Consider the following 13,195-nt stretch of genomic DNA (forward strand, 5'->3'; position numbering starts at 1 on the left):
ATGTTTCAATAAGATCGCCTCTCATTCTTCTGAACTCCAATGAGTAGAGTCCCAATCTACTCAACCTCTCCTCATATGTCCATCCCCTCATCCCCGGGATTAATCGAGTGAACCTTCTTTGTACTGACTCGAGAGCAAGTATGTCCTTTCTTAAGTATGGACACCAAAACTGTATGCAGTATTCCAGGTGCGGTCTCACCAATACCTTGTACAACTGAAGCAATACCTCCCTATTTTTATATTCTATCCCCCTAGCAATGAAAGCCAACATTCCATTGGCCTTCTTAATCACTTGCTGCACCTGCATACTAACCTTTTGAGTTTCGTGCACCAGGACCCCCAGATCCCTTTGTACTTCAGTACTTTCAAGTTTCTTGCCATTAAGATAATAACTTGCTCTACGATTTTTCCTGCCAAAGTGCATAACCTCACACTTTCCAGTATTGTATTCCATCTGCCAAATCTCTGCCCACTTACTTAGCCTGTCTATGTCCCCTTGCAGGTTTTTTATGTCCTCCTCACTCACTACTTTCCCTCCCATCTTAGTATCATCTGCAAACTTTGACGTGTTACACTCGGTCCCCTCCTCCAAATCGTTAATATAGATTGTAAAGAGTTGGGGACCCAGCACTGACCCCTGCGGAACACCACTGGTTACTGATTGCCAGTCTGAATATGAACCATTTATCCCAACTCTCTGCCTTCTGTTAGATAGCCAATCCTCTATCCATGCCAGAATATTACCCCCAATCCCGTGATTTTTTATCTTAAGCAATAATCTTTTGTGTGGCACCTTGTCAAATGCCTTTTGGAAGTCTAAATACACTACGTCCACTGGTTCACCTTTATCCACCCTATATGTTACTTCCTCAAAGAACTCCAGCAAATTTGTCAAACATGACTTCCCCTTCATAAAACCATGCTGACTTTGTCTTATTAAATTATGATTATCCAAATGTCCTATTACTGTCTCCTTAATAATGGACTCCAAAATTTTACCTACCACAGATGTTAGGCTAACCGGTCTATAGTTTCCAGCCTTCTGTCTACTGCCCTTTTTAAATAAGGGTGTTACATTAGCAGTTTTCCAGTCTGCCAGGACCTTTGCTGAGTCCAGGGAGTTTTGGAAGATTATTACCAATGCATCCACAATCCCTACCGCCACTTCCCTCAAAACCCTGGGATGTAAGCCATCAGGTCCAGGTGATTTATCCGCCTTGAGTCCCATTATTTTACCAAGTACTACTTCCTTAGTGATTTTAATCGTATTTAGCTCCTCCCCCCCTATAGCCCCCTGCTTGTCAAGTGTTGGGATATTCTTGGTGTCCTCTACTGTAAAGACTGATGTAAAATATTCATTCAGTGTTTTTGCCATCTCCATATTTCCCACCATTAATTTCCCGGTCTCATCCTCTAAGGGACCAACATTTACTTTAGCCACCCTTTTTCTTTTTATATAACTATAAAAACTCTTACTATCTGTCTTTATATTTTTTGCTAATTTACTTTCATAATGTATCTTCCCTTTCTTAATCAATCTTTTTGTTATTTTTTGCTGTCTTTTAAAGTTTTCCCAATCCTCTATCCTCCCACTAGATTTGGCTACCTTATATGCCCTTGTTTTTAGTCGAATACTATCCTTAATTTCTTTACTTAGCCACGGATGGCTGTCTTTTCTTTTACACCCTTTTTTTCTCAGTGGAATATACTTTTTTTGGAATTTGTAAAATAACTCCTTAAATGTACACCACTGATCATGTATCGTCTTATCCTTTAACCTATTTTCCCAATCCACTTTACTCAATTCTGCTCTCATACCTTCATAGTCTCCTTTATTCAAGCTTAGCACGCTTGTTTGAGATACAGCCTCCTCACCCTCTAACTGAATATGGAATTCAACCATGTTATGGTCACTCATTCCAAGGGGATCCTTTACTAGGACATTTTTAATTAATCCTGTCTCGTTACACAGGACCAGATCTAAGGTTGCTTGCCCCCTGGTTGGTTCAGTTACATACTGCTCAAGAAACCCATCCCTAATACACTCAATGAACTCATCCTCAAGGCAGCCCTGCCCAATTTGATTTGTCCAATTTATATGATAGTTAAAATCCCCCATAATTATAGATGTTCCCTTATTACAAGCCTCAACTATTTCCTGATTGATACTCCGTCCAACCGAGTTGCGACTGTTCGGAGGCCTATATACTACACCCACTAGTGTTTTTTTCCCCTTATTATTCCTTATCTCCACCCAAACTGTTTCATTATCCTGATCCTTTGACCCAATATCATTTCTCTGTATTACAGTGATTCCTTCCTTTATTAACATAGCCACCCCACCTCCCCTTCCTTCCTGCCTGTCCTTCCTGATTGTTAAATAACCTGGTATGTTTAATTCCCAGGCATTGTCACCCTGCAGCCATGTTTCTGTAATGGCCACAAGATCATACCCATATGTAGCTATTTGTGCCTTTAACTCGTCTATTTTGTTACGAATGCTACATGCATTCAGATAGAGAACTTTCAAATATGTTTTGTGACACTTAGTTCCTGCTATTGCCCTTTTTATTACTTTACCTTTTACTCCACACCTTCTACCCCTTCCTGACACGCTCTGGTTTTTAATTTCCCCACTGCTACCTAAGTCTATGACCTTCTCTGTTGTCATTTGTATTATTTGCTCTCTGGGAACCTCCCCCCCACTAGTTAGTTTAAAGCCCTCTCTACAGCCCTAGTTATATGATCCGCCAGGACTCTAGTCCCAGCACTGGCCAAGTGAAGCCCGTCCCAACGGAACAGCTCCCTCCTGTCCCAGTACTGGTGCCAGTGTCCCAGGAAGCAAAACCCATTTCTCCCACACCAGTCTTTGAGCCACGCATTTAACTCTCTTATTTTATTTGTCCTAGCCAAATTCGCTCGTGGCTCAGGTAATAATCCAGAGATTATTACCCTTGTGGTTCTGCTTTTTAATTTGGCCCCTAGCTGCTCAAACTCCCTCAGCAGTACCTCCTTCCTTGTCCTATCTATGTCGTTGGTACCAACATGGACCACGACAACTGGATCCTCCCCCTCCCACTCCAAGTTTCTGTCCAGCCCAGAGGAGATGTCCTTAACCCTGGCACCGGGTAGGCAACACAGCCTACGGGACTCTCGCTCTTGGCTGCAGAGAACTCTATCTATCCCCCTAATAATACTATCCCCTACCACTACAACATTTCTATTTACTCCCCCCTCTTGAATGGCCCCCCTCTCCACGGTGCTGTGGCCAGGTTGCTCATCCTCCCTGCAGCCCCTGCTTCCGTCTCCACAGGGAGTAAGAAGCTCGAACCTGTTGGACAAGAGCAATGGCTGCGGCTCCTCCAACACTACCTTCTGGATCCCCGTACCTGCCTCACTCGTGGTCACACCGTCCAGTCCCTGACCATGAGCTACATCTGAATTAATTAACTTCATAGGTGTGACCACCTCCTGAAACACAGAGTCCAGGTACTTCTCCCCCTCCCTGATGTGTCGCAGTATCTGAAGCTCAGACTCCAGCTCATCAACACGGAGCTGGAGATCCTGTAGCAGCAGACACTTGTCACAGATGTAATCACCGTTAGCCTCAATGGGGTCTACCGGCTCCCACATCTCGCAACAGTAACACATCATCTGCTCCATTCTATGCAATTAATTATAAAAAAAATTATTTAATTAGATTAAATCAATACCTCTAAATTACACCAGTTTAATGGTTAACCAACTGTCTCCCTTACAGCACAGACCCTAGAAAAAACCCGCCGAATTTAAGCTTGTAATAAAAAGAAGAAATACTCACCAACCAATCCAACCAATCACCTACCTGCTTCCTGGTGACGTCACTCTTGGATTATTTTTTACCTCTCTCCTCTGCTGTTGATTTGGTACGCCTCTGGTCGCTGCCGCTGGTTTTTATGCCGGTTATAGCTCCTCCTCCTGACCTCGCTGCTCACTCCTAGGTCCGATGCTGGTCTCGGGCCTCTGGTCGCTGCCGCTGGTTTTTATGCCGGTTATAGCTCCTCCTCCTGACCTCGCTGCTCACTCCTAGGTCCGATGCTGGTCTCGGGCCTCTGGTCGCTGCCGCTGGTTTTTATGCCGGTTATAGCTCCTCCTCCTGACCTCGCTGCTCACTCCTAGGTCCGATGCTGGTCTCGGGCCTCTGGTCGCTGCCGCTGGCTTTTATGCCGGTTATAGCTCCTCCTCCTGACCTCGCTGTTCACTCCTAGGTCCGATGCTGGTCTCGGGCCTCTGGTCGCTGCCGCTGGTTTTTATGCCGGTTATAGCTCCTCCTCCTGACCAAAAAAGGAAAGTCGGTTATCAGGAATCAACAATAATCTCCATTGAGTAAATAAATCCATTCCTTGCTTTTCCATCCGTAAGTGCATCACCTCATACTTTTCTGTATTAAGACGCATCTGCCATCTGTCTGCCCATCCCCCTGACCTGTCTATCTTCCCCTGAAGTCTTTTACAGTCCTCCTGGTTGTTTGCCAAACCCCTACTTTTGCACCAGCAGCAAAATGTTGATATTATACTTCCTATGCCTAAGTCTAAATTACATTTATATTGAAAGCACAAGTAGAACCGGTATTGAATCCCTGGGATACACTACTTCCAACCTTTTCCAATCTGAACCTGTTAACTCTAACCCTTTATTTCCTGCCTGCCAACAAACTTTCTATCCATTATACCACATTTCCTTTTATTCTCCTAACCTCTCCCTTCTTTCTTTTGGTGATGATCTTAAATTTATAGCCTCTATTTACTGACTCACCAACCGGTCAAAATAGTTGTTCCCTACTTACCTTATCAGAACCCTGTTGGAGGTGCCGTCTTTCGGTTGAAACGTCAAACTGTAGCCCCGTCTGCCCTTCAAGGTGAATGTAAAAGTTCCCGTTGCAATATTGGAAGAAGAGGGGAGTTCACCCGGTGTCCTGGCCAACATCGATCCCTCAACCAACACCTAAAAACAGATGATCTGGTCATTTATTTCATCGTCTGTGGGAGCTTGCTGTGCACAAATTGGCTGCTATGTTTCCTACATTACAACAGTGACTACACTTAAAAAATACTCTATTGGCTGTCCTGAGGTCGTGAAAGTCACTATATAAATGTTCTTTCTTCCAGAATTTTGAACATCTCTATGAAAGTATGTGGAACTTGCTACCACGAGTATTGAGGCAAATAGCATAGATGCCTTTTAAGGGGAAGCTAGATAAGTACATGAGGGAGAAAGGAATAGAAGGCTATGTGGATGGGGTGAGATAAAGTAGGGTGGGAGGAGGCTGGCGTGGAGCATAAAGGCAACACAGACCAGTTGGGCCGAATGGCCTGTTTCCGTGTTGTAAATTCTATGTAGCCTGTACCTATAATCTATGCAGATCTGTAGCCTGTACCTATAATCTATGTAGATCAGTACAGAAGACATTAATTGCTAGGTCACTTTTTAAAAGAGCTGCCTACATGAAAATATTTAGATTTTTAGGCCAAATGAGGGACACTGAGGAGGATGACACCACTCATCCAAACAGCGCATGAGAGCGAACACAAGTTGTCAATCATTCCCTTCCACCAGTGACCATCTGGAGGCAGGACTTGTCTGTATCACATGCTTCACGGGAAGTGGCAATTTCACCAGTTTCTCTCTGTAAGTGCACGTATTTAGCTGGTTGGAAAGTTCCAGTCGGTGAGTTGTGCCCCTTCTCCCGAGGATAGAACATTTCAGTGGTGACTTACAGGTGAGTCCAGCGACGGAGGTAATTGGGTAAAAGGTTGTGATCGATGCCAAACATGTATTTACAGAAGACGTTTAACATTCGAGTAGCAGGAGTTAAATGCTCAATTATTGCTGGTTGTTTAAATTCCTATAACCTCTAAAAGGGAAATAAAATTCAGGAAGTGGGGCTGTTTTGCCAGCTTTGTAATGGGGCAGCTGCATCACCGGGAGTTTCACTTTCTGTTCCGTTGTTCTGACCTTGTTAAAAAGTCCGGGAATGGTTCACGTAACTTACGATGGTTAATGAAACCGTGCCATAATCATGACGTCCATCCTGCTGATTGCAGCAGTGAAACGAGAATAAAAGCGTTGAGGCCATAAAATATAATGTTGCTACCTAATATAAGGGAAAGTTATCCTGTAGTTGTTTGCGACCGTTCGGTGGCTGTCGATTGCAAAGTGAAACTTGCACCGCCCGTGTTGCCTTCTGGGTGCCAAGTTGCCTACTGACCACTAGCAGAAAGATCTTCTGCATATGTGTTTATAGAGCTGGCAAACAATTCTATTAGTTTTATCTTGGACGAATTCGTTTTCGCCACGGTATTTCTCCCCCTTTCAAAAGAGTCAAGGAAATAGCTTGGGTATCTCGCATGTTCCAAGTTTAATATCAGAGTTAGGTCTACTTCTTACTCGTGGGCATACTTTCTCAGCCATGGCACATATATAAGGGGAGACAGGCTTTGCATCGTTGGAGACGAGGTTGGCTTATGGAAACCGCCTTTTTGCCTTGAACACAGACCGGATAGGGGGGTTGGGAGAAAGCCCCAACCGTAACAAATGTTCGATAGCCCCCACAGGACTTGACTTTGGAGATAATCTGCGGTGCACAGCAAAAATCACTTCCATCTTCGCAAAAGTAATGGTATAATTGTACCCTTGCACTTAATATTCTTGGGAAGCAACATCATGCGTTTCACTTTAGTGGCCAATATAGTCCATTAATGCTTCACACATTAACTAACTTATTTTTTAAGATGCTGGCTTTTTTTGTTTAAAAACATTGTCAAGTGGTCTGACTGGAATTTCAGATGTTCTCATCTTGCAAATCAGCTTGTGTGTGTGGCATTGGAAAGCATTGTGTTCTTTAGGGAACTGATCAATACAAGCAAAATGCTGCATGTTAACTTTGAAAGCAGATATTGGTGTATTTATTTTAAATGTTTTTGCATAAAATGGGACAAAAGTGGTGTATCTACATTTTTAAAAGGATGCATCATTGCCATTTCAAACAGCTTTGTTTCTAAACCAGCACGCAGGGACCAGAAGATTGGGTGGCTAGACCTCCTCCCTGGGCCCCACCAGAAATGCTGGGGCTTTCTGCTCATTTAATTCATGCCTGCTTGTTCTGGGCAAGAGTGTAATGGAGCATGCAGATGAGGGCTTTTAGCAGACATGTTCATATTTCTGATATTTGGGTAGAGTTCTGCAAAAGTCTTTTGTCCATGAAAAGGTGTACTCTTGTTGTGATTTAAACAAATTAGTCTGTAAATAAATAAATAAAACTTTAAAGGAACCTTAAAGCAAGTGTAAAGAGGAAGCACATTAAAGTACCAATTTAAAGCAATCCATTTTTATCTTTATTTAAATTAGTAACTTGTGTGCTCTTTTAATTGGTGTTTAAACAAATTGTCTGTAAATTAATAAGTTTTCTTTAAAGTTTTAACAAACTAAATTAAAATTTGATTGTCCGGGTTGATAAATCACTCCAGTCCCCGCGGTGCTCACCGGTCGCGAAATGCCTCAAGCGTGCCGGCGGACACCGCGTGCTCCATCTAATAATAATAATAATATTATTATTATAATTTATTATTATTATTATTTCAACTTTATTGTCATTGCACAAGTACATGAACAACGAAATGTGATCTTGCAAGCTCCCATGACTGGGAGAAGCAAAGTCGGTGCGCGCCGCCATTCCATTTCCACCATTCCTCCTGTCCGACAATCTTCAGCCCAACGCTTGGGCCTGCTCACCAGCCGCTCCTCCTTCCGTGACCTTCTCACCAACCGCCCCTCCTCGGGGCTCCTTCCGTGACCTTCTGCACCTGGTCTTCCCTGATGGTCACCCCTCCAGGTACTAACCAGGCCTGGCTCTGCTTAGCTTCCAAGCCTTGCCAGTGACCCTGTCCCTAGTCCCAGGAACAGGGCCACCCGGGCGCGAACATGGCTGCGGAAGAGAGGCAGGCAATCGGGCCGAACGACCCCCTCGCCCGCCCGCTGCCTGGACCAATTGATGGCTTTTTTGGCCAGGCCCAGGAGCAGTCCTACGAGGAGGTCCTCCGATCTGCCCGCTCCCCTCCGCACCAGGTGACCAAAGATCAGGAGCGTGGAGTAACTTGTGTACTGACTGGAGGAACAGTCATTGTTCCCAATATCACAGAGAAACTGACTTGTAGGAACTCTTTTTCCAAGAGTTGTGCATAATAGAATGATCTTTAAAGATGAGATTTGTAAAGTGTCTCCCACATTACCAGTAATCATTTTGTCACGAGGTGTGCCACAGCATTGAACTGGGAACTATGCTAACTGCAGTGTCCTTTGGCAAGTCACTTATTTATTGCTGGGTGTTGCCAAGATTGCAGTTTTTCATACTTGAAGTGGTGCTAAATGGAAAAAGGACATGACTGGGCGATCAGGCATCAGAGCCAGACTGCCAGCACTGTCATTAAGTCACCAGCCATATCTGCTGGTCCTGACATAGCTACCTGGAGATAACTTTGGGGAACTGGTTCTGCCCTTAAGCTGTATTGGTACAGTGTCAAAGCATTTGCAGAGCATTGAGTGTCAAAATAAAGTCACGTTTCCTGCTCCTGTCACTTGGAGTGGGAGAAGGCAAGATTCTGCATGTTTGCTCAACGGGCCTGCATGTAGTGTTACTTACTAGCCTCCTAATCCAGTAAGTTTCTACTGACAGGAACAGGCTGCCCCATCAGCTCTTTTCATTCAGTCAGTAGGAATTGAAAACCTGCTGGACAGCTAGTTTCACTTATTGTCGTAACATTTTTTTAAAGACGTAACTGTTTGAGATTTGATAATATAACAGAAGACCTTGAGCAATAATATATTCTAAGTGCTGTCTATTTTCATCTCCATTACCTGCTGGATAATGGGGTCCTAACAAGTACAGGTATGTGAAACAAACCAGTTTTGAAATGTTGTTAATGCCCCGTCATTAACAAGTTTTTTGTAAGTTGTTTCACTTGAGACTCCACGTATGTATTTATATACAAGGTGCCCTGGTCTCCACGGTGTGCTGTTACTTGCCCACAAGTTGTACAAAAAAATTATGTACGGCATTTCCAATCCAAGATTTCTACAGCAGCTAGCAGCCATTTTGTAAGTGGAGTGAGAAAGTATACACTCCATTAACATATTCACTGAAAAGGAATTTAGTTCTTCTGCCCCCAGTACAGTATGTGATTTGGCATAAGCTTTAATACCCAAATATTTTAGACACTATATTGAATAATGTTACTTTCTGGTAATAAGTCACCTACTAGTTGAGTTGCAAAAAAAGCTTATGACTTCCCTGCAATCTCTAAATTATGTTGTTGCACTGCTTTGAAATGTACTAATTAGAGTTTTTAATTGGAGAGCACTTCATTAATGAAAACAGCATTTTAAGACACAATTTATTCGCCCCCTTCCCTTCAACTTCCCATTTGCTGGCAGCGTAGGTGTTTGAGGCTGACATTTTGTCATTTTATTGGTGTGCACCAACAAAAATGTGAATTGTCTTGGACCTGGGTTAAGGGGGAACCAATTGCAAAAGACTGGATTTGATATATTCAAGTGTTGGTACTAAATAAAGGCTGTAAATGCTTGTGTTATTGCCTGTGCTTTTTTTGAATAAAAGGGGGAAGTTGAGGTGTCTGTATTAAAGGTGGTGTGTTCTGTAGATTTTACTGAAGCTTTTCCATCTTCCTGTTGGTTAGCCTTGGTAATTGTCCTATGTCAGGCATATCTACCTTTAGGTGCCATATGGAAGTGATTAATCATAGTCCTGAAATGTATCCTAATAAATGGTATTGGATTTTTTTCCTTTCAGAATGAGCACTGGACTAAGAAATATTTTTGAACAATATAAGAAGTTTTATGAAGATGGTCCTTCAGGACATGATGGAATCTGCCATGATAAAGAATTAAAAGGACTAATCAAACAGCAGTTAATAAAAAGGGTTGCAGATTTGCCCATCTTCCTACAGAATGATGTGTTTGAAACTATTTACAATTCTCTGTACCAGACTCGGAATTACAGAAGTACATTAAAATTGCTGATTGGGGCTTTTGAATTATTGGAGTTGGCTGCTGTCAACCTCTTTCTGTACCCATGGCGAAAGGAGTTCAAAACCATTAAAGTAAGTCCCTTGCTAAACATTCATAGAGTAATTTTAATTGCCATTTATATTGCCTTGTATAGCTTGGAATATGTAACAACATTGAGGGATTGAAGTGATGGCAAAACAAATATGTTCAGCAAAAATCAAAATCAACTTATGTGCATTATGCTGATCTTATTCTTGTGCCTTGAATATTGCTATACCATATATGCAAGCCCAAAATGTGGGTACTCTTGATTATCCACCAATTTCCAACATCCACTGAGGCAAGCAGTGGGGTGCATTCCCATTTCGGAAGACAATTGAGGTTCCACTCTGGGGAAAATAAGAGTAAAGACGTCTTACTGCAATTATATAGGGCCCTGGTGAGACCACACCTGGAGTATTGTGTACAGTTTAGGCCTCCTTACCTAAGGAAGTATATACTTGTCAGAGTGCAATGAAGGTTCACCAGACTGGTTCCTGTGCTGAGATGGATTGTCCTACGAGGAGAGATTGAGTAGACGAGGCCTATATTCTCTAGAGTTTAGATGAATAAGAGGTGATCTCATTGAAACATACAAAATTCTTACAGGGCTTGACAGGGTAGATGCAGGGAGGATGTTTCCCTTGGCTGGGGTGTCTAGAACCAGGGGTCACAGTCTCAGAATAAGGTGTTGTCCATTTAAGACTGATGAGAAATTTCTTCTCGGGATGGTGAATCGTTGGAATTCTCTACCCCAGAGGGCTGTGGAGTTTCAGTTGTTGAGTTATATTCAAGACTGAAATCGATAGATTTTTGTATATTAAGGGAATCCAGGGATATGGGGAGAGTGCAGGAAAGTGGAGATGAGGTAGAAGATCAGCCATGATCTTGAATGGCGGAGCAGGCTCGTAGGGCCAAATGGCCTGCTCCTATTTCTTATGTTCTAATGCTATTTTTCCAAAGAAAATTTGTTAATCATGTAACACTTTTTCTTAGACTTTTTCAGGAGCTTATGTGCACTACCTCAAACCTGCAATCTGCAGTGAAGATCTTGCAAGAATTTTTAAGCAAATGGGTTATAAACTAAAGGATAATCTCCAACTAGAAATGAAAGACCCTCCACATTCTTTGTTGTTGATCAGGCTGGCCTTTGAACTCTTTGTTACAAGAATTGAATGTGAAATCTTGTTGGAAATAGTAGGAAAGTTGGAGTACTACAAAGTTTCAGTTGATGAGTTGCTTCAGGAAAGGAAATCGATGAAAAGTATTGACACTTGTGTCGATAAACTAAAAATGAGCCATCCTGCCGCTGATAGAAGCCAGAGAGAAAGCCGACTCGAAAGAACACAGTCAACTGCCTCTAGTGGAGAAAATATTGACCTCGCTTCAAAAGTGGTTTCTAGTCCAAGGAATCACGCTGGTTCTCCTTCTCAGAGTGACTATGATGGCAGTGCAGTCTGTTCACCGCCATGGGGATTTCCCAAGCCTGCTACTAGTGACCAGTACAAGGACGAGTCTTGCAGTAAACACATTCCTGGAATCCCTGGTACGGACTGTGTTCCTTTATTAAGCCGCCAGGACAGTAAATTCAAGGAGTCCCAAGATTTATCTAGAGACAGATGCAAGTTTAACTTTGATCTTCATAACCCGAATACAGCTGGAAATTCTTTAGGAGACGCAAGTGCTGAAGACTACAAACTGCATAGCTGCCTCGCTAATGGTGAATCTGCTCACTACTGTTGTGAAACCTGTCGCACAGTACACACCATTTTGTGTGAAGCTATTAAAACGTGTGACGGCCATCATTCTCTTCGATTTTTTGATGCTGAAAACTCAACCTATCTACAAAAGGTTGAAGCTTCTAATGGTGACTTAGGGCCACGATCCTATGCAGACATATTAAAAACTGACCCAAACTGTGGGATTTGTAGAGGTCCATCTGCACATTTTCGTTGTAAATGTGGCATCCGTCTGTGTGGGTACTGTGCTTATAAAAATGTATTGATATGCATGGACTGTGGCAATGTACTTTATAATGATTGTAAAACTCATCACTAGCTTAATATTCAATAGCTTAGGATGAAGACATGATTTACAAACATTCATACATAAATGTAATTCTGTGCTTTGTTGGGAAAATTGTGGCTCCTTTTGTAAAAGCTGTTACTGTAAATAATTAGCACTTTTGCTTGTGTGTATTGGCACATAACATTTTCTGACTGGGTTATGAACATATTGGTAACTGAAGCATTATATTAAATGGAAATGATCACATGCCCTATTGTTTTCTGAACATGCACAAGCTGGGGTTGTTCTCCAGGGAGCAGAGAAGGTTGAGAGGAGATTTGATCGAGATGTTGAGCACCATGAGGGGTCTGGACAGAGTAGAGAGGGAAACTGTTCCCATTGGCAGAAGGGTCGAGAACCAGAGGACACAGATTTAAGGTGATTGGCGGAAGATCCAAAGGCGATGAGAGAAACTTTTTTACGCAGCGAGTGGTTAGGAGCTGGAATGCACTGTCTGAAAGGGTGGTGGAGGCAGATTCAGTCACAGCCTTCAAAAGAGAGTTGGATAAGTACCTGAAGGCAAGAAATTTGCAGGGCTACGGGGAAAGGGAAGTGGGACTAGCTGAAGTGCTGTACAGAGCCGATATGGCTCTAATCATTCTATGATGTCATGGTCAATTTGTAATAGCAGCTTAAGCTGTTGGAAGTTGAACAAAATTCTTGATCAATGTTTAGGGCCATGCATACACGACTAAAGCAATTTTACATAACTTGTTTTTAAAATCATTAACATTGAACTTTGGAAAGTTAGCTTGAATATATTACCTGGCCAAAATAAAATCTTTAAAAATCAGTACCTTGGTTTGTCAATTCTACTTTTAACTCTTAATTCCAAATGTAAATAGGGAGGGGGCTAAATTGGATAGCCCCCTGAAACCGAGCAGGGGGATCACGCTGTGTAATTAACCTGGGCCCGTTGATTGAAATGCAGGCAGCACGCCAACTTTGTGCTACCTGCTCATTTAAATGACTGCTGCGTGCAGCCAGCGCTAACCTTGCTGTTCATTGGCTGGACGCATCAATAGGG

The 13,195-nt window shown here is 42.7% G+C and overlaps 1 protein-coding gene across 2 annotated transcripts; it reads left to right on the forward strand.

Moving 5' to 3' along the window:
• The first annotated feature begins 5,602 nt into the window (after window positions 1-5,602).
• Window positions 5,603-12,959, forward strand: spata2l (spermatogenesis associated 2-like). Of its 2 annotated transcripts, XM_085991739.1 has the most exons (3): window positions 5,603-5,758; window positions 9,845-10,154; window positions 11,098-12,959. In XM_085991739.1, exons 2-3 carry the CDS (start codon window positions 9,846-9,848, stop codon window positions 12,157-12,159), a joined length of 1,371 nt encoding a protein of 456 aa, XP_085847865.1. In that variant the 5' UTR covers window positions 5,603-5,758; window position 9,845; the 3' UTR covers window positions 12,160-12,959. The 2 variants fall into 2 exon arrangements, with proteins under 2 accessions (XP_085847865.1, XP_085847864.1); XM_085991738.1 differs by lacking the exon at window positions 5,603-5,758 and having other exon boundaries at window positions 5,777-10,154.
• The last annotated feature ends 236 nt before the right edge of the window (window positions 12,960-13,195 follow it).

The sequence above is a fragment of the Somniosus microcephalus genome, chromosome 6 (assembly GCF_052327205.1).
Source record: "Somniosus microcephalus isolate GS21.2 chromosome 6, FLI_Smic_1.0, whole genome shotgun sequence".
In the NCBI taxonomy this organism is placed as follows: Eukaryota; Metazoa; Chordata; class Chondrichthyes; order Squaliformes; family Somniosidae; genus Somniosus; species Somniosus microcephalus.